Source organism: Chaetomium tenue (assembly GCF_020726465.1).
Source record: "Chaetomium tenue strain MPI-SDFR-AT-0079 chromosome Unknown F5144scaffold_8, whole genome shotgun sequence".
Taxonomy (NCBI): domain Eukaryota; kingdom Fungi; phylum Ascomycota; class Sordariomycetes; order Sordariales; family Chaetomiaceae; genus Chaetomium; species Chaetomium tenue.
This window is the reverse complement of record NW_027117336.1, coordinates 581,848-605,832: the sequence shown is the minus strand read 5'-3', so window position 1 is coordinate 605,832 and position 23,985 is coordinate 581,848. Positions and strand designations below refer to the sequence as shown.

Here is a 23,985-nt window from a genome sequence, read left to right as displayed (position 1 = left end):
ACAAGAGACTTTGTTCCATCTCTACAACAACCACTAACTCACCTCAGCTACCTCTCACGCCATTGCCCTCTCCACAATGCCCTTGCATATCTGGCCAACAGTCTCGATCTTGTCACAACAAGTTAGCGTACGGCAAATACATAAAGAGACGGGGAGAAAGAACAACAGAAGAAGAAAAAGGAAAAGAAGAAAAGAAAGAAACTCACCATCGAAAAGTCCAAAAACATCCCACTCTCCACCTCCGCCTGACACACCTCTAGCCCCGGAACAAACTTGCCCCAACCACCACCAACAACCCCCTCACCAGCAGCACCAACACCCTCCCCACGCGCAAGCACCTGCACCGCAACCTTGATCCGGCCCGCCGCCTCCACCGACAACGGCACCAACTCCAACCCTTCCCCATCTCCACTACCACCACCGCCACTACCACCACAATCCATCAACACCAACACATCCACCGCCTCCCCATCCCCCACCAACAGCCCCCGCGCCACTTCATACGCCAACCTAGCGCCCATCGCCCCCGTGCCCGCCAACATGTACGGCCCCGCGGGCTGCTCGGCGCGTATCGCTGCCGTAGCCGCCGCCGCCGCCGCCGCGAGAAGTAGTTGAGGTTCAGGTTCCGTCTCTGCCTCTGTTTCCGTGTCCGTCTCCGTGTTGGGGTGGTGGAGATGGGGGAGGTGGGGTAGATCCACGCCATAGACGACTAGGTCGGTGCCCAGCGGCGGGAGGGCGATGTATGCGAAGGAGGAGCCCGTGTCGTCGGGGAGGAAGAACAGGTTGGGTGTGGTCGGGGTGCGCGGGCCTTGGTAGTGGGTTGTTTGTGCGGTTATGGTGGGGAAGTGGGGGTGGTCTTCTTCGCTGGCGGCGGCGGCGGTGATGGTGTTGGTGGGGAGGAGGAGGCTTGCTTTGGTTAGATCGGGGGTGGGTGGTGTGTTCGCGCTGTCGCCGTCGTCGGCCGGTTCTGGGGGGGTGGATGGGGCCGAGTTGCTGGTGATGGCTGTGTTGGAGTGGGAGGGTTCGGACCAGGTGACGGAGGAGGGCGGTTTGGGAGGGGTGGGTCCTGGTTCGTCGTTGTCATTGCTGTCGCCGTCGTCTACTTCCTCTTTGGCGGTGGCGCCGAGGTGTGCGAGTAAGGACTTCTTGGAGTCGCCGATGGTTTCGTTCTCGAGGAAGAAAGCTGCGGGGAGGTGCAGGTCGAGCTCCTTGCTGAGCTGGGCGAGAATGTTGATGGCCATGACCGAGTCGACACCGAGGTCAGAGTAGTGGCTCTCGTCGCTGACTTCGTCGGGACTGCAGCCGCTCTCGCTGATGATGATGGCCAGTAGAGTTTTGATCATCTCGTTGGGGGTGTTACCTGACTCTGCAGGGTTCACCGGCGACGCTGCTTCAAGGGAAATGTCCGTGTCGGTAGTGGGAGACCTAGTCTGCGGCATCCCGTTGCGACCAGTCACGCTTGCTCGGCCGCCACCCAGGATCATGTTCAAGGCGACCTTCTTCAGACGCAGGAACTTTATGCCGAGCGTGGCCTGCACCAGATCGGCACCGGCAAAGACATAGCAGTCACCACGCACCACATGCCCCTCATCGGCCACATCCTGAAGGCAGGTATAGACCGTGTACGTCTCCCCGGCTCGAAGCTCCCTCAAAGAATGCCACGCGTCAAATCCAACAGCGAGGCAGGCAATGTCTTCGGGGTACCGAAGGCCGCAGTTGAGCACAAACCCAGCAAGGTGGGTGACGGCGTCAAGCCAGTAGGGGCTAAAGTGGAAGGTTCCGCGGGTGGACACATCGGTCAGTTTGACTGTGCCGACGGCATCGGCGTAGTCGGCTCCTAGGATGACATCCTGAATAGCCTGGTACGGAGCTGCATAGGATACCACGCCCGAGAAGAGCTCGTAGGCCTCTTGTTTGAGAAGGAGGCGGCCGTTTCCAAACTCTGCTTGCTTCCGGAGCAAGTCGAGCCTCGACTTGACAAGATAGAGGGTTTGTGGAAGGGTTGTTTGCCATGGAGCCGTTGTGTCAAAAACGACTTGGCACTTCCCGTGCTGCGTCAGCTGGCCGGCGTGCTTGGAGCTGAATTCGATGTGGACTGCCGAATCGGCGACCTTATAAGACCCCGTCACGTACAGTACGGTGCTTGAAACCGTTTCAGGATCGATTATTAGGCCTTGGCCCAGTTCCACCTGCCTGATGGACATAGCTGGCAACGTGGAAGTGTTACCGTGTGTGTTGTGGAAGAGATATTTGCCCGCGGTGAGAGCAATGTCTTGGTAGATAGCCAGAGGACAGACCTCGAATCCACCCACCACGTGGCCCCTGATGGCCTCGAGCAGGCGTTCGTCGGAGAGGCTCGAAGTGAAAGTCACAATCTTGGCAGTTCCCTCGGTCTTCTCGCTCTCGACGCGTTGGAGGGTAGTTGTCGGGAAACCGGGAGTGCTGTTCGTGATAGCTGGTACTGCAGAGGGGACTTCCGTCATGTACGGTGTCCAGAAATCCCTCGAGTCGAACGCGTATGTTGGTAGGTCGATGAGCGTGAGCGAGCCTGTGAAAGGTTTGTGGAACTCAGGCCAGTCGACGTCGATGCCAGACTCGTAGGCTCGTTTAAGAAGGTCTGAGACCGTAGCCCAGTTATCCTTGCCCTGCTTCACCGACGGCACCAAGCTGGATGGCTTATCGAGGCAGCGACGGACGAGCCCAAGGCAAACGGGATCGGGTCCCATTTCCAACCACAACGACTGATCGTTGAAGAGACCGGCCTCAACACCGGCTTCAACGGCTCCGGTAAACTTGACCTTCTCTCGTGCCTGCCGTACGAGATACTCGGGGGAGAAGGACGCAGCCTCGCGTTCAACTCGGCCGGTAAGGGTCGACAGGACGGGAATGTTGGGCTCGGCGAAAGGCACCCCTCGAGCAACCCGCAGATATTCGTCAAGCACGGGCTCAACTTGACTTGAGTGAAAGCCATAAGGCACCCGCAACAAGGTCGCCCGCTGGCCGTCGGCTTCTAAGGCGCTCTTCAGCGCATCAATATCAGCAACGGGACCACTAGCCACGGTCATGGACGGCGCATTGGCACACGCAACCGCGCAGGAACCCAGCCCCAGCTTGTCGATAGACTCAGCCAGCGCCTCCTCGGTTGCGCTAACAGCAAGCATGGCATACGCGTCGGCAACCAGGTGCTTCTCCATAAGCGCCGCGCGCTTGCCGACGAGTAGGAGGGTGTCGCTGATGGATAGGACGCCCGCGACGCAGAGGGCCGCATATTCGCCCAGGCTGTGGCCGATGACGACGTTGGGTGTGATGCCCCAAGATTCCATCAGCCTGGCCATGGCAATCTCCAAGGCGACGATGGCCAGCTGGATCTTGACCGTCGACTGACCGGCAACTTCTTCTTCACCGGAAATCAAGTCGACAAAGCGCGGCAGTCCCACGGAACTAGCCATGTCTTGGTAAGACAGAAGGGTAGCTCGGAACTGCCTCGAGGTGCGGAACAGAGCAGCGCCCATGCCGGTATACTGGGAGCCCTGGCCGGTGAAAACAAACACCCGACTGGGCACGCGCGGTTTCTTGATTTGCGACGCATCGGCCGGCTTGTTCACATCGCTGCGGAGCTGGCGGACGATGGCGGAGACGGTATCCCCAACGTAGGCACGCCGCAGTTGCTCGTGCATCCTCCTGGCGGTTGTCGTGTAGGCAAGATCTGCAAGCTTCGTCTCCGGGTGGCGCTCGAGGAAGTCAAGCAGCCTTTCACAGTTCTGGTGGAGCGAGGCGGGTGTCCGGGCAGACACAGCCACAACATGCCAGACCCGGCTGTCGGTTGTCTTGACGGGCTGCTTGGGTGCTTCCTCGAGAGCAATCGAGACATTACCGCCCTATCATTCCACGGAGGTAAGCTTCACACACACAAGAGAAAGGAAGAAAACAGAAACAGATCACATACCGAGGCATCGAAACTGTTAACAACGAGCTTAATCTTCCCAACACTCTTCGGACTCGGGACAAGCGCGGTAGTTTTGGTCGGGATCCTAACGTTAGCCTTCGCCAGGTCGGGGAACTTGTGGTTCAGCTTGAACGGCCAGCCGGGCTGCGGAGGAATCTGGCGGTCACGTAGCATCATGATCACTTTAATAAGTGAAGTGATACCGGCAGCCTGCAACCACCAAAGTCAGCAATCCATCCACAACTCACACCCCCTCCCCGTCCCACCAACTCAAACCGAAGTCAAGAGGCAAGTAACTCACCCCCTCGCCATGCCCAACCGCAGCCTTCACAGCGCCCACCGTCAGCGGGTTACCCCTCCCCCTCTTCCCCACCAACCCCCCAATGACCGACTTCATCTCCTCCACATCCCCGGCCTGCGTGCCCGTGCCATGCATCTCGACAAACGCCAGCTCCTCAGCCTCCATCCCCGCCATCCGCAACACCCTCCCATACGCGACCTCCTGCGCGGGCGCAAACGGCCTCGTCATAGACGCGGCCCCGACGCCATACGCCCTAACCGCGCCCCTCACCACAGCCAACACGCGATCATTCCCGCGCACCGCATCCTCCAACCGCTTCAACACCACCACCCCCGCCGCCTCGCCACGTACATAGCCATCCGCATCATCATGAAACGCGCGACACCCGCCCGTGGCACTCAACATGCCCGCCCTACTCAAGCCCGCATACGTCGTCGGCGATGACAGCACGTTAACCCCCCCGGCCAGTGCCATGTCACACTCCCGGCCGACCAGCGCGGCGGCGGCCATGGCGACGGCGGTGGCGCTCGTAGCGCAGGCCGAGTCGAGGGCGTAGGAGCCGCCGCCGAAGCCGAAGTGGTGGCTGATGCGGGAGGGCGCGAAGGCGCGGCTGAAGCCGGGCACGTAGTAGATGTCGGCCCCGCGCTGGTTGAGCACCTCGCGCCACTCGTCGGCGGCCTGGCCGAAGTAGGTGGCGACGCGCGCGCCGTTGGGGGTGGTGGCGGTGGGGTCGGTGGGGGAGCTGGTTCCGGGGTGGTAGCCCGCGGATTGGAGGGCTTCATAGGCCGTGGTGAGGAGCAGGCGGTGGCCGGGGTCGGCCTGGGCGGCTTCGCGTGGGGAGAGGTTGAAGAGGCGGTGGTCGAAGAGGCCGGGGGAGTTGAGGAAGGTGCCGTGGCGGGCGGTGGTCGAGTTGGGCTTCGTGGCGGCTGGGTCGTAGTAGGCCGAGATGTCGAAGCGAGAGGGGGGGATCTGGGGTGATGGTTAGCCCAGAGAACGGAACATCAGGTGGCGGGCTGTGGTGTTGTTATAGCGGCATACCTCTTTGATGTGACATTTTCCGTCTAGGAGGTCCTCCCAGAATCCTTCGACGGTGTCACTGCCGGGGAACCTACCAGCCATGCCTACGATGGCGACGAGGCCTGAATCGCCGCGGTCGTTGGTTCCATCGTGTTCGGATGTCTCTCTGCTGGCTTGCTTGACCTCGTATTTGATCCCAGAGGCCTTCAGGGCTTGTGTGGCGGCAGCTTGGTGGTTTGTCGGGCCCATAACAGAGAGCGTGACGTGGTCGGCGCCATGCAAACTAGCCACGGTCTCCTTGATTGTATCCGTAATGTGAAGCGGCTTGTGGGCAACGTCCTCGACAATTTCTTCGAGGAGCGAAGCTAGAGTTGGGTGGTCGTACTTTACGCACGAGCCAGTGGGTGATAACATCCGTGCCTTGGCCGGATTCAGGGGTTGCTGGAGGAGTGTCGAGTTTCCTACAATCTTGGCTGCGTCTACCTTGGGCGACCAGCAACTATGCATGGGGCCGTCCACATCTGTCTTGATACCCACAGCAGCCTGTATTACAGGGGACCACGAGGTCAACTCGGCCATCGACGACGGTGGCCCGATTAGGGTCAGCCAGCCCTGTGCAATAACACCGATGGTAATCCTGCGGAATTTCGGGATGTTCTACGTCCCATGTTAGCACCGACTTGTTTATAGCTGTGTGTGATAGAACAAAGTGTTATGTCCACGGACCTGACTCTCGTGAAATTTGTCGAGGATATCTTGGACATGGTCAGTTGCGAGGCCGACGTATGTTTTCCCCCAGCTCGTTGGCGTAGTATCAATCAACCTCTTTCGCTGGGCCACTTCACAAGCCAACCTGAAGCTGATCGAAACGATTTCGCGACCGAGAACAAAAAGCTGGCTTGTGTCGTGTGCTACCAGAGCCACGGCGGCGGGTAGCAGGCCGCCACAGAAACCGATGATGTCGACGGGGTGGGTAGGAGAGCCGAGAATGGTTGGGTCTGCATCGGCGTGTCTTTGAAAAAAGGTAAAATCAGTGAGTGTAGCACGCAGACGACAGCGGGTTGTCCATTACACTATCAACTGGCCTAGTCTTCCAACACACAACAGCACGGTAGAAACGGCGAGGTTGTTGCCGCCCGGGCTGTCCACGGCCTCCGCCATTTCCAGCAGAGAGCCGCACCCCCTGTCCCAGCCATGGATGGCTTTGTCGGCTCTGCTGAACTCGAGCTGGATTACGTCGGTAATCTCGCGAAGGAATCTTTCGGCGGCGGGTATTGTCCTTGCATGTTGGGCTAGAGCTTTGATGGCTGGGAGCTTCTCCACCGAGTAATCCCCAAACAGGAGTAAGTGTTTGGTGGGGGTTGATTCGTCCATAATCTTTGAGATGAGAAATGGGATAACTCTGAATGAGTGGCCGCCGCCCCAAAACAGTTCCTTCTCAACTCTCAAGAGTGAGCTCCCGGGCATCTTTCCCTTTTCATGTCACCCTGTCTCGCATGTCAAGGATGATACAGTCAGATACCAGCCTGCAGATTGTGAACAGTAAGCCAATGCCTCGATACGCGTTGGGGCGCTGCGTCTCCAAGTTCCTACCCCGGATAGTTCGTGATCGGCGCTGCATGAAAACGTGCCGTGCCGCCGCTGCCGATACTGCCGATACTGCAGCCGCATCGAGCCCCGGAAATACGACCAATCCTCCCTGTCGGACAATTCAGGTAGGCCACCCTCGGGCAATTTCTTTGTGGGCCGTAAGCCGGCCCGGAGGTTTGTTGCTGAAGAATGGAACTTTTGGGGTTCTCTATTCGTATGTGGTATCCAGCAACGAGATGTAGCCCCCTGCGCCGGTTTATACCTTGTTTCACAAGCGCCTTCTACCTGACCCTAATCCATCTATTGTTACGGTGGTAGAGCGAAGTGACTCACCCAAGAGTGGTCCTCCATGCCAAAGAACATGGCTTCGGTTTCAAACGCTATATCTTGGAACAATACATCATGAAGTGGCGGCATCGAGGCGCTATCCAAATTCCCAGGTGTTCCTTCCTCTGCCGCTGGAGGAACATATTGGGGGGGCTCTTGCTGGGTGCTCATGCCCGCCGACAACGTTTCAAAGGTCGCCAGGCACTGCGACACAAACGGGCTCAGGTGCTCGTGGGCGCGCAAAGCCGCCATGGCGCGGGCCCACGACTCAGACACGGTCGGCGTGCAGAGGTTGGGCTGCAAGGTGGCAGCCATGAGTACGATGCCGGCGACGTGCAGATAGAAAACGCGGTACCACCAGGGGATTGCACCACTGGGGCCGGAGCCGACGTTGCCTGCTGCTCCCCCAACTGGGGCGTCGGGGTATCCCGGGGCAGAGCATTCATCTACGATAAGCGCTATCACCCTCTGTGCGTTTTCCACACAGAGGGCAGCGCAGTCCTGTACGATGTGTGGACTCAGGCTTCCAGTCCTATCGGCAGTGCTGTCACCTGGGGCGGACGGGATGCGCGAGAGGCAGTGACGGGCTAGCATGGGCCGCAAGAGGGTGACACGGCCGTGGAGTAAGCTGGCGCGCAAGCGATGTTAGTCTTTCGTGCCGGTGCGAACATAGTATGGCGTTACGTGAGCATCTCACCGTAGATGAAGAATTAACGCCTGTTTGTAAGAGTTGGGATGGTCATGGCGATCGATATGGCTGTATCGGAGAGACTGGGGTAAGGCGTCGGCCCATCTGTCCAGACAGGCATCGTACCTCGATACATTGCTGAAGTGGTCCTCGATACGGTACAAGGGCGGAAGGCCTAGGTGATCCGGAATGCTGCTGCGAAGGGGAAGATGGGAGAAGGAAATGTGATTGGAGATTTCGTATAGTTCCATGGTTTTGGTGAGGTAGGTAGCAGTTTGGTCGCTCCCCTGGGGATTGTCTACCTTGGCGGCGCGATGCGGCAGACCGTGCAGCAACACCATCGGCGCCCGCCCTGTCATCCAAGAAACCATCCTAGTGGCGCCGTCAGCCGCGCCGGCAGCGCCATCGACTCCAATTCTGCTCTTACCTGTCTACATAGACACAACATTGCCACAACTGCTCTCTGAAATGGCGTGGCACTCTACTTAGGCAATCGGTCGGGGGTGAGTTGGGCCTGTCGAGGCCGATGCTCTGAGCGATGCGGACGGCAATTCCCACGGTCATCCACGTTTGGTGCAGGTGACTGGAGCACTGCAGGTAGCGGGCCATGAGAAGCAGGCACTGGACAACCTCGAGGGAGCCGGGCTCCCATAAAGCAGACTCGACGCGGAGCATGGCCTGGGCGCGGCGGAAGTAGGTGTTGGCGGCCATGTTCCTCTCGTCGGCGGGCAGGCCTTCCCGGAGTTGGGTGGCCAGGGCGAAGACGACGTTGAGAGTGCTTAGAAAGAGGCGCTCGTCGGCGCCGCCGGGCAGCGGGCGACCGGCAAACAGTGCGTCATAAGAGCGACTGAAGAGGACCTGTTCAAGGATGGGTTCGATGGGCTGAATATACTGCCAGAACAGATCCATTAAATGATCGGCATGTCTCCGTTGGGGCAGCACACTGCTGCTTTCGACACTGTCGTCGCCCGGTTCGCGCCCGAGCCGCAAGTCAAACAACGGGGCGTCTTTCATCGGGGTCAAACTGATGGTCTTTCTGCCGGCGGGGGGAATGCCCATTTTTGCATCGAGGGCTGCCTTGACTTCGACGGCAAAAACGCCGTGGACAGCTCCGGGCGGGGGATCGGTGGACTGGGTCCCGTCAGGGTCCGGCGGCTCGGCATCGGGAAGCAAAGCTTGGCCCGGCAGAGCTGCGTGTAAGTGTCTATTGATAGGCGGCCCATGGCGGATCGCTGAACTCGCAGTAACCGTGGCATTGGGCTCATGGGCATGGGCGGTCCCATCAGCCCCGACGGAGTCGTTCCGGTAGGAACAAGGGGTGCGTTTTCTCTGGCACTGGTTGCACGCTGAATGGCACGCCAGAGTGTTAGTTGTGATGTGGTCAGAATCGTCCGGGCCATTGCAAGATGGAACGAAGGTAAGAAAGAATCGAGATGAGATGAAATAAAATAAAATAAAATAAAATCAATAAAAGCCGGAATCAGTCAAATTCTTGAAATCACAGTTTGTGCGTTTGTGAGTCGTGCCTGCCTACCTGGGCGTGCGCCATCGCACTTTTTCTTGCTTGTTCGGCAGCTATCACAAGCAATGGCAATCTTCAGCCTCTTGGGGCCCAGCCGGTCCGGTAATCTCGTGTTGGACATGGCAAGCCGTTTGCTGCTAGGAAGGATGGTAGGGCAGTGGGTGGCTGGCCGCGAAAGGGGTGGAGCAGCGGGAAGGAACAGTAACACAGCGGGAAGACACCTCGCGGGAAGCCATCGGGATCTAGCAGCGGGATCCATCTGGTCGCGGGAGCGGCGGAATGAATGAGGCGGGGGAATGGGGACCGGAACTGGCGGAATGCTAGGGTTTCAGTCGGGAGCGGAAGCTTGGCGGAAAGCTTGGCGGAAAGACGCGGATGTGGCTCTGATTGGTGATCATTGTGGGGTCGTACAGATCGCCCCACGACTTGCAGAAGCCTTGAACTCTCAAGACTCCCCACCTCTTTTGCTGCCGAGCACCGACAGGGAAAGTTGCTCTTGGTGGAGCGGGATGGTTCGTGATTGGCGAGAACTTGCATTCCCATTTCAGGTACGAATCCATCGATGCTGCGTGTAAGTGACGAGTTGGAATCGCCAAGCAATCCAATCCGTAAAGCAAAAGGAAATCAGCAGGCCTTGCGACGGGAAAAAAACACCAAACTCGAATTGACATATATTAGGTAGCATGGCCAACAACATTCTTCCATTGTTTCATTTTTCTGCCCACAGTCAGTAAGTGCCCTGAACCAGTTTACTCCCATCGAAATGCCGCTTGAACAAATCAACCAACCTCCAGAGCAGCAAGATGAACCTCAAGCGATTTCCGGCATCGATGACGACGGCGACGACGACGGCGACGGCGACGCTAAATCTCGCGGGGAAACGAGAAAAAGCGAAACGAAACCGGGGACGTTGATAATATCGCCAACCAGTGTGGAACAAAATCATCATTTTCTTGTCGAATTCACCCCCGGAGACCCGACCAACCCGATGAACTTCACGCCCGCTAGGAAATGGTTCATCACTTTTATCGTCACTATTTCCATCCTCGCCATCACTCTCACCTCGTCGGCCTACTCTTCGTCGGCTGCTCAGGTTATGGCCGAGTTTGATTCCAGCCCGGAAGTGTTCGCCCTAGGCGTGTCGCTGTTCGTGCTGGGTTTCGCGATTGGGCCCGCGTTTTGGGCACCCCTCTCCGAGTTATACGGCCGCCAGATCCTATTCATCACCACTCATGCCCTCGTCGTTACCTTTGTTGCTGCCTCGGCCGGATGTACCTCGATGGCTCAGCTCTTAGTCTTCCGCTTCCTGGCTGGCACCTTCGGAGCCTCGCCCATGACCAACTCCGGTGGTGTCATCGCCGATCTATTCCCGCCTGCACAGCGGGGCTTAGCCATGACCATATTTGCTGCCGCGCCCTTCATGGGCCCCGTGTTGGGTCCTGTCATCGGTGGCTTCATCACCATGAATGTCGGCTGGCGGTGGGTTCACGGCGTCTGCAGCATCTTCATTGGCGTCGTGTGGATTGCCGGCTCTCTCTTGTTGCCTGAGACGTACGGCCCCGTGCTCCTACGGAGACGAGCTGAGACTCTGTCGCGCGAGACTGGCACCCTCCACATCAGCGTGCTGGCCGCCCAGAACAACAGCGCGACGCCAGCCGAGATCTTTGGCCGTGCCCTCAAGCGGCCTTGGGTGCTGCTCTTCCTGGAGCCCATCGTGCTCATCTCGTCCATCTACCTCGCCATCCTCTACGGCATTATCTACATGTTCCTGGGCGCCTTCCCCATCGTGTACCAGGATATACGCGGGTGGAGCGAGGGCATCGGTGGCCTTGCATTCCTCGGTCTCGCCGTCGGTATGATCATCGGCTTGATTTACACCATCTACGATAACCGCCGGTACCAGAAGCTGGGTAGCGACGCCACGCCCGAATCACGCCTACCCCCGTCTTTGATCGGCGCCCTGGTGCTGCCCGCCTCCATGTTCGCCTTTGCGTGGACCAACGCGCCCAGCATCCACTGGTCCGCCAGCCTTATCCTCTCGGCCCCTTTTGGCTTTGGTTGTGTGCTAGTTTTCCTTTCGTGTCTCAATTACCTCCTGGACGCTTACACCATCTATGCTGCGTCAGTTTTGGCCGCCGGCGCCATCCTTCGGTCTCTATTTGCCACGGCGTTCCCGTTGTTTGTTGGCAAGATGTATACAAACCTCGGCATCCACTGGGCCAGCTCCATCCCGGCTTTCTTGACCGTCGCCTGCATGCCCTTCCCGTTTCTGGCGTACAAGTACGGCGCGGCAATAAGGATGAAGTGCAAATACGCCCACGAGGCCGCCATTCTTCTGGCCAAGATGCGCGGGGTTGACACCGCCGGTGGCACGACTAAGGAAAGGGAGGAGCCGATTGCTGCTTGAGGAGGTTGGGGATGGAATGTACGTACAGGTTAGCGGAAACAGAGACCCCTATGTAACATAAAATCAAATTAATAACAACGCGATAGACACCTAGTATGCTATACCATAACCCCCGTCGCCAGACGGCATGCTCCCTCTAATGCCCATGCGACCAGTATGTTTATGGCATTCGTACAACCGCCGACGTCTCTAACACCCACCGTGAGCAGATAAGCGCCAAGCCATCGCCTCCCTACGTGGACACAAAACGTGAACAAAGCACAACAACCTGCTCTCCCCTTCTATCCCCCCTCCCCCAAAACCTCTATCTTACCCCCCCCCCCGTCCTCTTTTCTCATTCTCCCCCCCAACACAACCCCCCACCCCCACTCACCTCCCACCTCCCACTCCCCCCACCAACACCAACCCCCCCAAGCTCAACCTCCAGCTCCTCCCCCACCACCACCAAACACCTACGCACCCGCCCCACCAGCCTCTCGCGAACTACCTCAGGCAGCAACCGCTGCTGTGCGTCAGACGGCGGCGCGGCTTCCTTCCTGTCACCGCCCATGCGCCGCGCCAGCAGCTCGACGAGCGCCCGCAGCTCCCGCAGCCGCTGCAGCACTACCTGGGCGACGATGGCTGCTTGGATGGATTCGTCTAGGATGGCGTGGCTGCCGATGGCGATGGGGGGGAGGGTGGGTTTGTTGGTTGGGGGGTGGGGGTTGAGGTTGGGGTTCAGGTTGGGGTTGAGGTTGAGGGGGTGGGTGGTTGTGGTGGCGGATGATGGGGGGGATGGTGGTGGTTGGGGGTGTCTTGTTGGTGATTTGGCTGGGTTTGTCGGTTTTGTGGTTGTTGTCGTTGCTGTTGATGACGACGAGAGCGAGGATAATGAGGAGGAGGAGGCCGACGTCTGGACCGCCCCCCACGCGCGTAGCCCCTCGGTTACGGTGCGGTACCAGCCCGCCAGCTTCTCGAGCGCCGTCGCCACGAGGAGGTGCAGCTGCGGCTGTGAGGAGCAAACACGGCATTTGAGCGTGGCCTCGATGGCGCGCGTGGCTTCCCGGCTGGAGGTCAATACGGCATCGATGCTGCGCGGCCCAGGGGGGTGAGTTTGCTTGTTGCTGGTGCCATTGCTGTTGGTGTTGGTGGTGCAGGCCAAACCGGATTCAGACGACGATGGCGACAGCGAAGATGACGAGAACGACGACAGGCACATGTCGGCACATGTGTGCAACGCGCTAATGGTGCTGGCGACCGCGGTCATGCAGGTATTGCTTGAGTTTGGGCAGCGCCGCGTGGCTATGTCAACAACGCTGCTTGGACTGGTGCCGGCTTTTTTGTTGACTGAAATGCCGCTACCCATTGGCATGGCCTCCGAATCGGACGGGGGCGTCGTTGCCCCGATGGCGTTGATCCCAAAGCCCCCGACATCCCAAGACTCCCAGGCTAGCATGTCGGACAGGGAGCCCAATGAAGGCGGGGCGGAATCGGCGAGAAGGCCGGACAACTCAGACGCCGTGGTCCCGAGCAGGAACCCGGAGTCATCGCCGCCGTCGGGAGACGAGCCCACGGTACCAGACGGGTCGATATTGAAGAGCGCTAAACCCTGGTTGCTGCTCCCGAGCGTTTGGGCTAGCTCAGGATACAAACTCCACTCCATCGCGGGGTGGCAAAGGCTCGGCGGTGCAAGGCACTAACTAGGGAGAGAGAGGGTATGAACGGGAAGCCTGCGAGGGGTTAGAACCGAGAGGGATTGGTCTTGGCGATGTACTCGTACTAATACCCGTCGGCGACTCGGCGGATGTTCACCCCAGGTTGCCACACCCGCATCGCCATCTCCAACAGCGGCGGATCGGAACGGACGCTGGTATCTAGGGTGCCAGGGCTGGCAAGGTTCACTCGTTCGTTTGCGGAAGGCGGATGATTGCTTCGGAGTAAGTGGCGTCTTCCCCCCCTGCCCTGGAACTGAGAGGATAGTGACCTCGGCCTTGTTCAGGTGTGTGAGCGTTCGCGTATCGACCATGTGCGTGTGTCGTTTGCTTACCATACCAGAGTAGGCACCCTCCGCAAGGACAGGCCCCCACGCGGGCCGCATGGTGGCTGCATGTCAGCGTCGTAGCCAGGGGGGACTGAATTGCGCCGTGGCACCCCCTCCCCGGTTATCTTAATGACAAGTTATCTTGCTCGATCAAGCAGAACTTCTGCGGAAGCAGCCAACTTGGAAAACGCCACCGACGTTGACATTCGGCTAAATATCAAGCTACATCTCCGTCTACATCCCCGGTCGGCTTTAAATCCCTGGCACCCATGATCTCACCTGCTTCTCGGACCGCCTCCCCAAATCCAAGGTTACGCGCTCAACAACGAAAACGAAGAGAGTGACGACGACGAGCAGCAAACACTCGCCTGACAAGCCGTCATCCAGAGGTAGCCCCTTTCCCCGCCATAGACCGCAGCGATGGACGGATCTCGCGACTATCATTATCACCAGCCGACTTGGTCTCTCGACAGGCAGTCACGGAGGCTGAAGGACTCCTGTGACATGTGTTCGGCATCCAAGGTCCGCTGTGACAGACAGAAGCCAATCTGCGGGCGGTGCGATAAGCTGGCCTATCCGTGCTTCTACAGCCCCGCCCGGCGCGTCGGGCGGCCACAGGGACGCAGCAGCAGACAGCCGAAAGCTCGACGTGATTCAGCAACCGGCGGGGCCGAGTTAGACACGCAGAGTGTCTCACCCCAGCGGCAGTCGGCGTACCCAGTCACACCAGTCTCGCCCAGAAGCCGGCAAAATTCGGGGGGCATCGACCGTCGAGATCCGGCAGCCTTCCCCTCTCCATTGGGCACGCCTCCGCGTCTCGGGCCGCTTACACCCCCAATTCGCTCACGTCAGCGCCCTGGAAATTCTTCGGAGTCTGTCTCTGCCGGCTCTGGTCTTTCCTCCTCCTCCTCCTCCTCCGCAGCCTCCGCAATCTCCGCAGTCTCGTCCTCCTTGGCACCGTCAACGGCCCCAACCACCGCCAGCGACTGCGAGTCTGACTGTGTCGAGCTCGCCATGGTTACGCAGCGGCAGCTCGAGTCGGCGATCGGCAGGGTGAGCGCGACGGTGACAGTGACACACGCGCAGCCGAGCGGTCCGTGGACCGCCGAGGTCGTGCAGGCTGCCGAAACGGCCCTGCAGACGGCGGGGGCGGCCATGCGGAGCATGTCGACGACCTTGATTTGCCCCTGCTCCGAGAGGCTCGAGACGGGCATCATGCTGAGCGCGGCCTGCCTGTCGATCCTCGACCTGTACGGCGCCATCGTCAGCCGCTTCACCGCCCGCCCGCCGCCCCTGTGCGCGATTACCGCCAGCCAACAGCAGCAGTCGCCGCTGATGGCCATCCTGTCGAACAGCTCCTCTGCTGTGGACGGCGGGGGCGGCGGTGGTGGTGGTGGCAATAGCGGGTTGGGGCTGCTGTGGGACGACGTGCTGCCGTCTTTTTGCGGGCCTGGCGGCGACGCGCTCGCCCGGTATGGGCAGAAGGAGGACCAGCTGTTGGTGCATGTGTTGGGTGAGCTGGCCAAGCTGGCGACGGTGGTGTACCAGTTTACGAACCGGTACCGGGACGGAGTCGGACAGGCCCAGCCCGGGTCGTCCGAGATGGAGATTCTGAAGGACCTGGCCGCGCTCCTAAAGTATCGGCTCAAGGCGGCTGGAGACGAGACGGCGGCAAAGCTGCAGACCGCTCCGCCGCATCGTGGAACCCGTGCGGGAGGGGCGGCGGCGTAGTGTCGGAGTTGGCACGGCAACTTAACTTGCTTGCTTGGTATTAGGTGCTGTTGTACATACTATTATCATATGTGCCCCGATAAATACCCTAGAACCTGTGTTACATGGGTATAACAAGACCCGCTTCTTTTTCTTCTTTCTAGTGGTCTATCTAGGTCATGGAATCAAACAAGTGGCAAGTTACGATCATTAATTACCTAGGTACCTAGGTTATAGTTAGGTAGCGTTGTAGCTTGGGATTGCAAGGCCGCTTTTACTATCCCCTTACAGCTCTCGAGACTTTCAGTTATGCTTAATCAGTTATGCTTAATGGAAGGAGAGCCTTGGTGGTGATCAGTGTGACCTTGGGGTTGTTCCCCGAATCCCCCCCTCGTCTCCCCCCCCTGAGCCCCTGCCGCCCGCACCCTCGCACTTTCGATAATAACCTTAACCTTAGTGCTTATTTTCTGCTCGGTGTCCGCCAAGGTCCTAACCTCCAGGCTCCACCCTCGCTGCCATGCAATTCCCGTCCTAATTCCACCCGCAGCTAGCCTGCCACTTAATAGCGCGTATCCCTTCGGGAGCCACCGGAACGGCACGCTGGACCCATCGATGATCGGACTGTGCCGCAAGCATCGTAGATCTGCTTATCAGCCGGCCATGCCGGACTTGGCCACGGATCGGGCAATTCTGCCCGGCTAAAAAAACACGTAGGCGAATACGCCGGTTAGGAGATCTGACGGCCTAATTTACGCCGGTTGTCGGTAGCAGAAGGTTCCGGATCACGGGCACACACATTCAGTCGGACCATTGGAGGGCAAGCGCAGATTATGCCGTCTGGCTAGGGGCTTGATCGGGTGGCCTTAGCAAAATATCATGTCTATGATGTGTCTAGGATAGCGGATGAATATTGGATATGGCTAACGTGGGTATACAAAGTGAGAGACTCTCTTCGCAAGAGGGGGTCGGAACGTCGAGCAAGCGAAGTGATCAAAAAAACTGGCACAGCTACGAGAGTTCTATTTCTCATACCTGTACTCTCTCCATTCTACAGACCTTGGCCAACAGTGGCTTTGACAAGGGCAATCTCACATTATCACATTTGATGACCTAGCCTTTCTCTTCTGCCCACCATGTCTATCCCACAAAGCTGTACGGTGCTCGTCGTTGGAGGTGGCCCCGCGGGCTCTTTCGCCTCGGCTGCTCTGGCACGCGAGGGCATCGATGTTGTGATGCTGGAGGCAGACAAGCACCCTAGGTACCTACTTCTTTTATACCATTTCAGTGTCTCATAGACTCACACACATCTAAAGATACCATATCGGAGAGAGCATGCTCCCCTCCATGCGCCACTTCCTTGAGTTTATTGACTGCTACGAGCAATTCAACGCCCACGGGTTTATCAAGAAGGTAGAGCAACCGCTACTTGGCTGAAGCGGCACGTGGCTAATCTTGGGGCAGAACGGCGCGGCTTTCCGGCTGAACAGGACTCAACCAGAAGCTTGTGAGCGGCCCCTGACCCCTGTTGGCGTAGCGGAGACGAGCTTAGGGAAAGCCATCTGGTACTAACTGTCCCACCCCAGTTACCGACTTTATTGCAGCCGGAGGACCGAACGGCCATGCCTGGAACGTGGTGCGGTCCGAAGCCGACGAGCTGCTCTTCAACCACGCCGCATCCTGTGGCGTGCGCGCCTTTCAAACCACAAAGGTCGACGCCGTGCAGTTTGAGGAGAGCGACGGAGAGACAGCGGGCCCCGGACGGCCAGTGTCGGCGTCGTGGAAGCGCAAGGATGGCACTACCGGCACCATCGCGTTCAAGTACATGGTGGATGCCAGCGGCAGATACGGCCTGCTCAGCACCAAGTACCTAAAAAACCGAAAGTTCAACCAGAGCCTCAAGAACATCGCCAACTGGGCTTACTGGAAGGGCGGCGGCATCTACGCCGAAGGGACACACAAGGCCGGCTCGCCCTTCTTCGAGGCGCTGCAGGACGCCAGCGGCTGGTGCTGGTTCATCCCCCTCCACGACGGCACACACTCGATCGGCATCGTACAGAACCAGGAGATGGCCACCGAGAAGAAACGGGCGGCGGGCTCGCCCTCGACCAAGGATTTCTACACGCAATCCCTGAACCTCGCGCCGGGCATCAAGGCGCTACTCTCCAAAGCCGAGGTGGTCTCGGACGTCAAGTCGGCCTCGGACTGGTCCTACAGCGCCGACACCTACGCCTTTCCATACGCGCGCATCGCGGGCGACGCTGGGGCCTTCATCGACCCCTTCTTCTCCTCGGGAGTGCATCTCGCTGTTCTGGGTGGTGTTTCGGCGGCTGTCACGATTGCGGCCTCCATCAGGGGGGACTGCGACGAGAAGGCGGCGGCGTCGTGGCACTCCAAGAAGACGGCCGAGAGCTACACGCGCTTCTTTTTGGTTGTGAGCAGCGCTCTCAAGCAGATCCGCATGCAGGAGGACCCTGTGATCCAAGACCTGGATGAGGAGGGCTTCCAGAGGGCCTTTGATTTGTTCCGGCCGGGTAAGTGTTATTCGTTGATAAAGCCCGATTACAAGGACAGACTCTGACTTTTTGGTGCCATGATAGTTATCCAAGGCACTGTCGATGCCCATCATAACGGCAAACTCACGCAGTCGGAGATTTCCAACACAGTCGAGTTCTGTTTCAAGGCCTTCACTCACGTCACCCCGGAGCAAAAGGACGCCGTCGTGAACAAGCTGAGGAAGCTCAGCGCAAACACCGAGGCAGGCGATGAAGAGACCATCGACAACGCCCTGGGCGAGATCGAGAAGAGCCTCACGCCCGACGAGCTGCAGGTGCTGAACATCCTCCGCGGCAGGCGCATGATCCGGGAGGACGGCTATAACATGGACAGTTTTACCCTCGACACCATTGACGGATTGGCACCCAGAATGGAGCGCGGAAAGCTTGGCCTCGCCAAGTCCCAGGCGGCCAGGCTCAGCAAGGCTCACTTGTATTCGGCGGACTATCTCGAGGGCAAGCGTCCCGGCGTTAGGGTTGCGGAACCCGCGAAGGCTATGAACGGCGCGAACGGTCACACCAACGGGGCCAATGGCACCAACGGGGTCAACGGGGCCAATGGGACCAATGGTCACACCAAAGACCACGCGAACGGCCACGAGAACGGCTCAGGAATGAACGGGGCTGCCAAAGCCACCCCTAGCGCAGCAAACGGAGCCGGTCTCTTTGCGTCGCCCATCAACGGACAAGCTGCCCAGCTGGATGATGTTGGGAGGCACGCCCTCATGAACACGCTCCACGAGGCCGCCGAGAACCTCGAGACCCCTTTTGACCTAGTGACGCGTCTCGGCAATTCTGTTAGTCAACCCTCTCTTCTTCCCGCCCCCCTCCCCCCCCTTTCTCCCTCCTCTATCCCAAAAGAAAGAAAGAAAACAAAAAGAAAAGAAAAAGGAAAAGCCCACTAACCACCGCACCCCCAGGCCCGTCTCCTCACCTACATCCGGATCGCCCACACGCTCAACCTCTTCACCACGCTCAGCAACGCATCCCCCACCCCCGTGCCCCTCACCACCCTCACCAGCACCACCGCACCCCCCGGCGCCGCCCCCACCTTCATCCGGCGCGTGCTCGTCTTCCTCGCCGCCAACCGCCTGATCGGCGAAGCCGGGCCGGACCTCTTCGTAGCGACCAAGGCGACCCACTCGCTCGCGCTGCCCGGCGTGGCGGGCGGCGCGACCTTCTACCAGGGCGTGATCGCGCCCATGACCCAGCACCTGCCGGCGTCGCCGCTGGCGCGCAGTGGGTATGTGCAGCACGCTGGGGAGGCGGCGGTGTTTGACTCGTGGAGTGCGGGGGTGGAGGGCGGGGGGAGGGGGTTGTGGCCGTATTTGAAGGCGAGGCCGGAGATGTTGGGGGCGTTTCAGGAGCTGATGGCGCTGGATCGGGGGGGTGGGGATTGGGTGGTGTGCGTGGATTTTGAGGGGGTTTTGTCAGGCTCTTCGTTGGTGGGAGGGGAGGGGGGTGGTGGTTCGGAGCGGGTGGTGTTTGTGGATGTGGGTGGGAATGTGGGACATCAGGCGCGGCGGCTGGTGGAGCGGCATCCGCGGCTGGCTGGGCGGGTGGTGGTGCAGGATCTGCCGGAGACGGTGGCGGCGGCGCCGGCGGCGAAGGGGGTTGCGTTTTTGGCGCACGACTTCTTCGAGCCGCAGCCGGTGCGAGGGGCGCGCTATTATTATCTGCGCTCGGTGCTGCATAACTGGGGGGATGCGCAGGCGGTGGAGATTTTGAAGAATGTGGCGGCGGCGATGGTGGAGGACTCGCGGGTGTTGGTCGATGAGATGGTGGTGCCGGACAAGGGGGCGGATGTGTTGGTGGCGGGGCAGGATCTGAATATGATGTTGTTGTTTGGGGGAATGGAGAGGCGGACGGATGACTGGGCTGCCTTGTTGGACCGGGCCGGGTTGAAGATTGTCGAGGTCAAGATGTACGGGCCCGTGACGAAGAACTCGATTATCGTTGCCATGCTCAAGTAGGGGTTACTAGTAGGAGCAGCCTAGAAGATGACACGAGGCGGAGAGAAGGCATCGAGGGATATAGGACTCTGAGGATGTATTTCGGCGTTCAGATTTACCATCGCGCATCTAGGCTTCCTCAACGATATAAAATGGCCCGGGTTATCCACGAATGCGAACTAGGAATAAGGTGACTGAAACAACCAACTTCGTTCGTATGCTCCCCAATACCGCATTCCGTTCAGGTTAAGGGACTGGCACGCTCGGGACCTGAAGCAGAAGCACGCAAAAATCAAGCATCAATAACTATCAGGCCGCCAGGCGTGCAAACCGGTAATGACAGACAAAATTGCAAAACCGTAACGATCTCACAGCAACAACAAAAACAAAAGGAATCTAAAGGGCGATACAAAATCCCAGGCAAGTGGTCCCAACATCACCCCTTCGCTCCCCGCTGTCCAGGGTATTATCACCCTAGAGTCGAAAAGTCTCCAAGTGAGCCCAAATGCTCGTATCGTTGAACTTGTGAAAGCGCCTCAAGTGTTGGCCGAGATGGTCACGCCTAGAGAAGCCGCCCCTCTCACGATACTTGTCGCAGAAGTGGCATGGAAAGAGCTGTGGTCTTCTACCCGAGGCTGGTCCTGTGGAGGAAGACGAACGGCGAGAGGAGTTGGAGGATTGGAGGGGTTGGGGGATCTGGTGGTTCTGGTGGTCCTGGTCGTCCGGGTCGTCCTGATGATACGTGATGGTGGAGGAGAACCCAGTGCCAACCTGCGTGCTGGTCCAGGCCTCTAGGTTATCTAGGATCTCTATGCCAAGTGCAGGCGAGCAATGCGGGTTGGCAGGTGGAACAGGTGGAACAGGTGGAGCCCCAACAAATGATGCTCTGGGAACTGTGCGGATGTGTCGAGTCAGGGAGTCCGTTCGACAGTAGGACTTCCCACAGAGACAAAGCTTTTTCCTTCAAAGCTACCAGCGGGGCCATGGCCGCCGTGTTGCGCAAGAGCGGGTTCAACAACCTCAACGTCGCTCTGGGGCGGAGGCAGGGGCCGCAGAGTATCGATGTACGCGGCCGGATCAATCAAGGCCAAGGGATCAGCACCAAGAGTGTACTGTTGTGCTGGTATCGTGGGCGCTTGGCATTGAACCCAGGACAAGTCGAACAGCCAATCGTCGGGAGACGGTTGCCCAGCGGCCTCGGGATTAAAGTGGGGGGCCGGTCCAGGGTTCTCGGTTGCATGTTTGCCCAAGGAGTGGCCTCTGAAGTGGGGTTAGTAAAAAAAAAACCGAAATGCCACTCACATGGTCGTGCAATTTGCACCAAAACCGTCTTCATCCTGTGAATGCGACATCGTCCTGAATGAGGAGAGGCAGATGATTCTGGCGAATAATTCTTCGGGTGCCGTCGCTACCAAAGTCGTGGTTATTAGCCATGGGACACGGTTTTCAGCATTCGCCGCATACCTAGGTACGTACCTAGCGTGCAAACTGAGAGCGTGAGACGGTGAGTGAGTCGTTGAGAGCGAGTCGGTGAGAGTGAATCGGTGGCGTTTTTGGAGAAGCCCTGAAGAACCCGAAATGCTGATGAGGAACGACAAGAAGGAGAGATTGGGTGACTGGTGGCAGCGTGGATCGATCGGGCAGTCAGACCCTTCGAAGACCCTTCCCTGAAAAAAAGAAACAAGGCGCCGCCGCGTGGACAGAGCCTCAGACATGGAGGCGGTCAGCCGCCACCACCACCACCACCCTACCTACTCTCTTCAGCCACCACCCTACCAAGAAATGTTTGGCCAATCAACAAATGCCACGGTTTTCCGCATTATCAATATCTCAGCCGCACAATTTTAAGATTTACCGAGCTTTTCCCGGTGGCCCAGTTCGACATGAGGCTTTGAGCGACGTGCGCACCCAGTCTTCTCTTGGCTTGATTACCTAGGTTGTTTTGATCTAGCAGGATAATGCCGAGCTCTCATGGCTCAATCAGCAACGTGTGCAGCGTGCGGTCGGGTGTGTAAATCCAAAAATGCGTTGAGGTAAGGGCGAGCCTAGTCACCTTGGATGCCCGCGGCTGCGTCTTACAGATTACCTAGGTAGAGAGGTACTAACTAACGAGTTGGCCAGCGCACACCAACGTTGTCACAACAAGAAGTATTTCTGCCACGATGGACAGTGCGGTCGCAAGGAGCCTCCCGTCGCTTTCGGCACAAAGAGAGATTTGATCCGACACCAGCGTACACACACAACAAACTCAAAGCTCCGATGCCATTACTGCCATGCTGTCGTTGGACGGGTAGACAATCTCAAACGGCATATCGACACCATCCACAAAGGCGGCCTTTGTATGGCAGCTGCATCCGGCGACGAGGAGGCCGTCATGTCGTGTCTTGTTGTCGACACTGGATCCGCCCAGGAAAAGGACCCAAACGGAGACACACCCCTTTTCATAGCCGTTGCAAGCGGCCACGAAGGCGTGGTTAGGATACTGCTCGATACAGGGTTTCTGGTTGGGACGGAGTGCCCGGCTGACGACCCACGTCCGGTCGCCCTCTGGCTCGCACAGGTCCATGACCGGCATGATATTGCTAAGTTATTGATCAGCAGGGGTGTTGCGATTGACCTGCGAAACGGAACTCGGCCGCAGGTGCTCCTTCGGGCAGCCCAAGAGAGGAACCTCCAACTGGCGAGGCGATGCCTCGAGGTGGGTGTTACGATAGAAGTGACCGATTCGATGGGTTGGACGGCCCTGCGTTGGGCCGTTGAGAACAGGGATGAAGAAATGACGAAGCTCCTCATTGCGAATGGAGCCTTCGTCAATGACTCTTCGCTTCTTGTCGCAGCTGCCAAGTGGGTACATGTCGAGGTTTTTAGTGTCTTGCTAGAGGAAACACGCGAACCAGGAAGGGACTCCTTTCGCGAGATCTTACTGGGCTCGGAATCTCAAGTTCTCAACGCGAGGATATCTTACATTTGGCGGTTCGGAAATGGCTAGAAATCGATAAGAATTGCCGTTTGAGTTGGGAAACACTTCTAGCTAATGCCGCCGAAGAGGGATGCCAGGCAGCTGTACGAGTTTTATTCGACAACGGCGCTTCCATGGCCGCGGGGACCCAACGCCGGGGTGCACTCAGCCGCGCTGCTTTGGGCGGGCATCTACAAACTGTGCGCCTACTGTTGGACCGAGGCGCCAACATCGATACGGTGGACCGGGAGGGGCGAAACGCACTGCACGACGCTGCTTCGTGCGGGCGTCGAGACATTGTGCGCCTACTATTGGACCGAGGTGCCGACCGACAGGCGAGGACTAGAAAAGGGAAAACACCCTCACAGCTCGTCCCGAGGTGGAGTTATCGCCTCGAGGAGCTTTTAGAATAAACTGTCATTGCAGACCCGGAGGTAGTGCGTCAGTCGTTGAGACTGACAAGGTATATGGCACCAAAGTACCTTACCTAGGTACGTAGGTGGTTGGAGAAAATCCGTACCTGGGCAAACCACATTGCATAGAGAAGTCCCTTAACTGTCTGTATCATTTGTTCAGCTAGTGGCAACTTATTTTTAAACATGCCAACGTCGTCACTCGGTGCCTCATGGCCTCCCCTCTGAAACCTACCTTCCTAGGCACGGTACACATCACTGGCAGTGAGCCTGTAACGCCGCCCTTCGGACACCACCCTTCACCGCCAGCCACCACCCTTCGCCGCCAGCCACCGCCCTTTCTCGGTGCCCACCACCCTTTGGTAGGACATCCATCCCAAGGCTCCAAGCCCATTGCAAATGGCTAAACGTGCTGGTAATGAACTGGGCGGCAGGATGTACGTGTAGACCCTTTCCTGCAGTCGCTTCCTCATGAAGAATCACCGCACTATATCACGTCGCTCGTCCCTCGCCTCCCCGGGAATTGATATGTATTGCTCACGAGCAACACAGCTGCGATCCTTTTGTACACCCCCTGGATT

The 23,985-nt window shown here is 58.5% G+C and overlaps 6 protein-coding genes across 6 annotated transcripts; 4 read left to right on the top strand and 2 right to left on the bottom strand.

Moving 5' to 3' along the window:
- Nucleotides 1-54: 54 nt before the first annotated feature.
- On the bottom strand, nt 55-9,512 carry F5144DRAFT_552243 (uncharacterized protein; the record flags this gene model as incomplete). Its single annotated transcript, XM_066787728.1, has 12 exons — nt 55-108; nt 207-3,878; nt 3,947-4,102; nt 4,248-5,216; nt 5,286-5,921; nt 5,991-6,276; nt 6,367-6,737; nt 6,858-7,001; nt 7,188-7,809; nt 7,996-8,296; nt 8,355-9,215; nt 9,404-9,512. 12 exons carry the CDS (start codon nt 9,510-9,512, stop codon nt 55-57), a joined length of 8,181 nt encoding a protein of 2,726 aa, XP_066638361.1.
- Nucleotides 9,513-10,131: 619 nt separating this feature from the next.
- Nucleotides 10,132-11,848, top strand: F5144DRAFT_587575 (major facilitator superfamily domain-containing protein). The gene has a single exon (XM_066789850.1). It carries the CDS (start codon nt 10,155-10,157, stop codon nt 11,796-11,798), a length of 1,644 nt encoding a protein of 547 aa, XP_066638360.1. The 5' UTR covers nt 10,132-10,154; the 3' UTR covers nt 11,799-11,848.
- A 319-nt stretch (nt 11,849-12,167) lies between these two features.
- F5144DRAFT_552241 (uncharacterized protein) lies at nt 12,168-13,440 on the bottom strand (the record flags this gene model as incomplete). Its single annotated transcript, XM_066787727.1, has 2 exons — nt 12,168-12,184; nt 12,255-13,440. 2 exons carry the CDS (start codon nt 13,438-13,440, stop codon nt 12,168-12,170), a joined length of 1,203 nt encoding a protein of 400 aa, XP_066638359.1.
- A 526-nt stretch (nt 13,441-13,966) lies between these two features.
- Nucleotides 13,967-15,835, top strand: F5144DRAFT_587572 (uncharacterized protein). Its single transcript, XM_066789849.1, has one exon. It carries the CDS (start codon nt 14,239-14,241, stop codon nt 15,547-15,549), a length of 1,311 nt encoding a protein of 436 aa, XP_066638358.1. The 5' UTR covers nt 13,967-14,238; the 3' UTR covers nt 15,550-15,835.
- Nucleotides 15,836-16,446: 611 nt separating this feature from the next.
- F5144DRAFT_661553 (O-methyltransferase-domain-containing protein) lies at nt 16,447-20,142 on the top strand. The gene is made up of 6 exons (XM_066793301.1): nt 16,447-16,786; nt 16,842-16,938; nt 16,990-17,032; nt 17,112-18,059; nt 18,126-18,877; nt 19,001-20,142. The coding sequence occupies exons 1-6, from the start codon at nt 16,662-16,664 to the stop codon at nt 20,051-20,053; spliced, it is 3,018 nt and encodes a 1,005-aa protein (XP_066638357.1). The 5' UTR covers nt 16,447-16,661; the 3' UTR covers nt 20,054-20,142.
- Nucleotides 20,143-21,756: 1,614 nt separating this feature from the next.
- On the top strand, nt 21,757-23,366 carry F5144DRAFT_403058 (ankyrin repeat-containing domain protein). The gene is made up of 2 exons (XM_066784861.1): nt 21,757-22,065; nt 22,127-23,366. Exons 1-2 carry the CDS (start codon nt 22,004-22,006, stop codon nt 23,019-23,021), a joined length of 957 nt encoding a protein of 318 aa, XP_066638356.1. The 5' UTR covers nt 21,757-22,003; the 3' UTR covers nt 23,022-23,366.
- Nucleotides 23,367-23,985: the final 619 nt, after the last annotated feature.

Bases quoted from the DNA above. Each gene is read 5' to 3' on its own strand.
- F5144DRAFT_587575 (XM_066789850.1), top strand. From the start codon at position 10,155: ATGCCGCTTGAACAAATCAACCAACCTCCAGAGCAGCAAGATGAACCT.
- F5144DRAFT_403058 (XM_066784861.1), top strand. From the start codon at position 22,004: ATGGCTCAATCAGCAACGTGTGCAGCGTGCGGTCGGGTGTGTAAATCC. The intron at 22,066-22,126 runs GTAAGGGCGAGC...TTACCTAGGTAG, and splicing joins AAATCCAAAAATGCGTTGAG to AGAGGTACTAACTAACGAGT.
- F5144DRAFT_661553 (XM_066793301.1), top strand. From the start codon at position 16,662: ATGTCTATCCCACAAAGCTGTACGGTGCTCGTCGTTGGAGGTGGCCCC. The intron at 16,787-16,841 runs GTACCTACTTCT...ACACATCTAAAG, and splicing joins GAGGCAGACAAGCACCCTAG to ATACCATATCGGAGAGAGCA. The intron at 18,878-19,000 runs GTTAGTCAACCC...CCGCACCCCCAG, and splicing joins TGACGCGTCTCGGCAATTCT to GCCCGTCTCCTCACCTACAT.
- F5144DRAFT_587572 (XM_066789849.1), top strand. From the start codon at position 14,239: ATGGACGGATCTCGCGACTATCATTATCACCAGCCGACTTGGTCTCTC.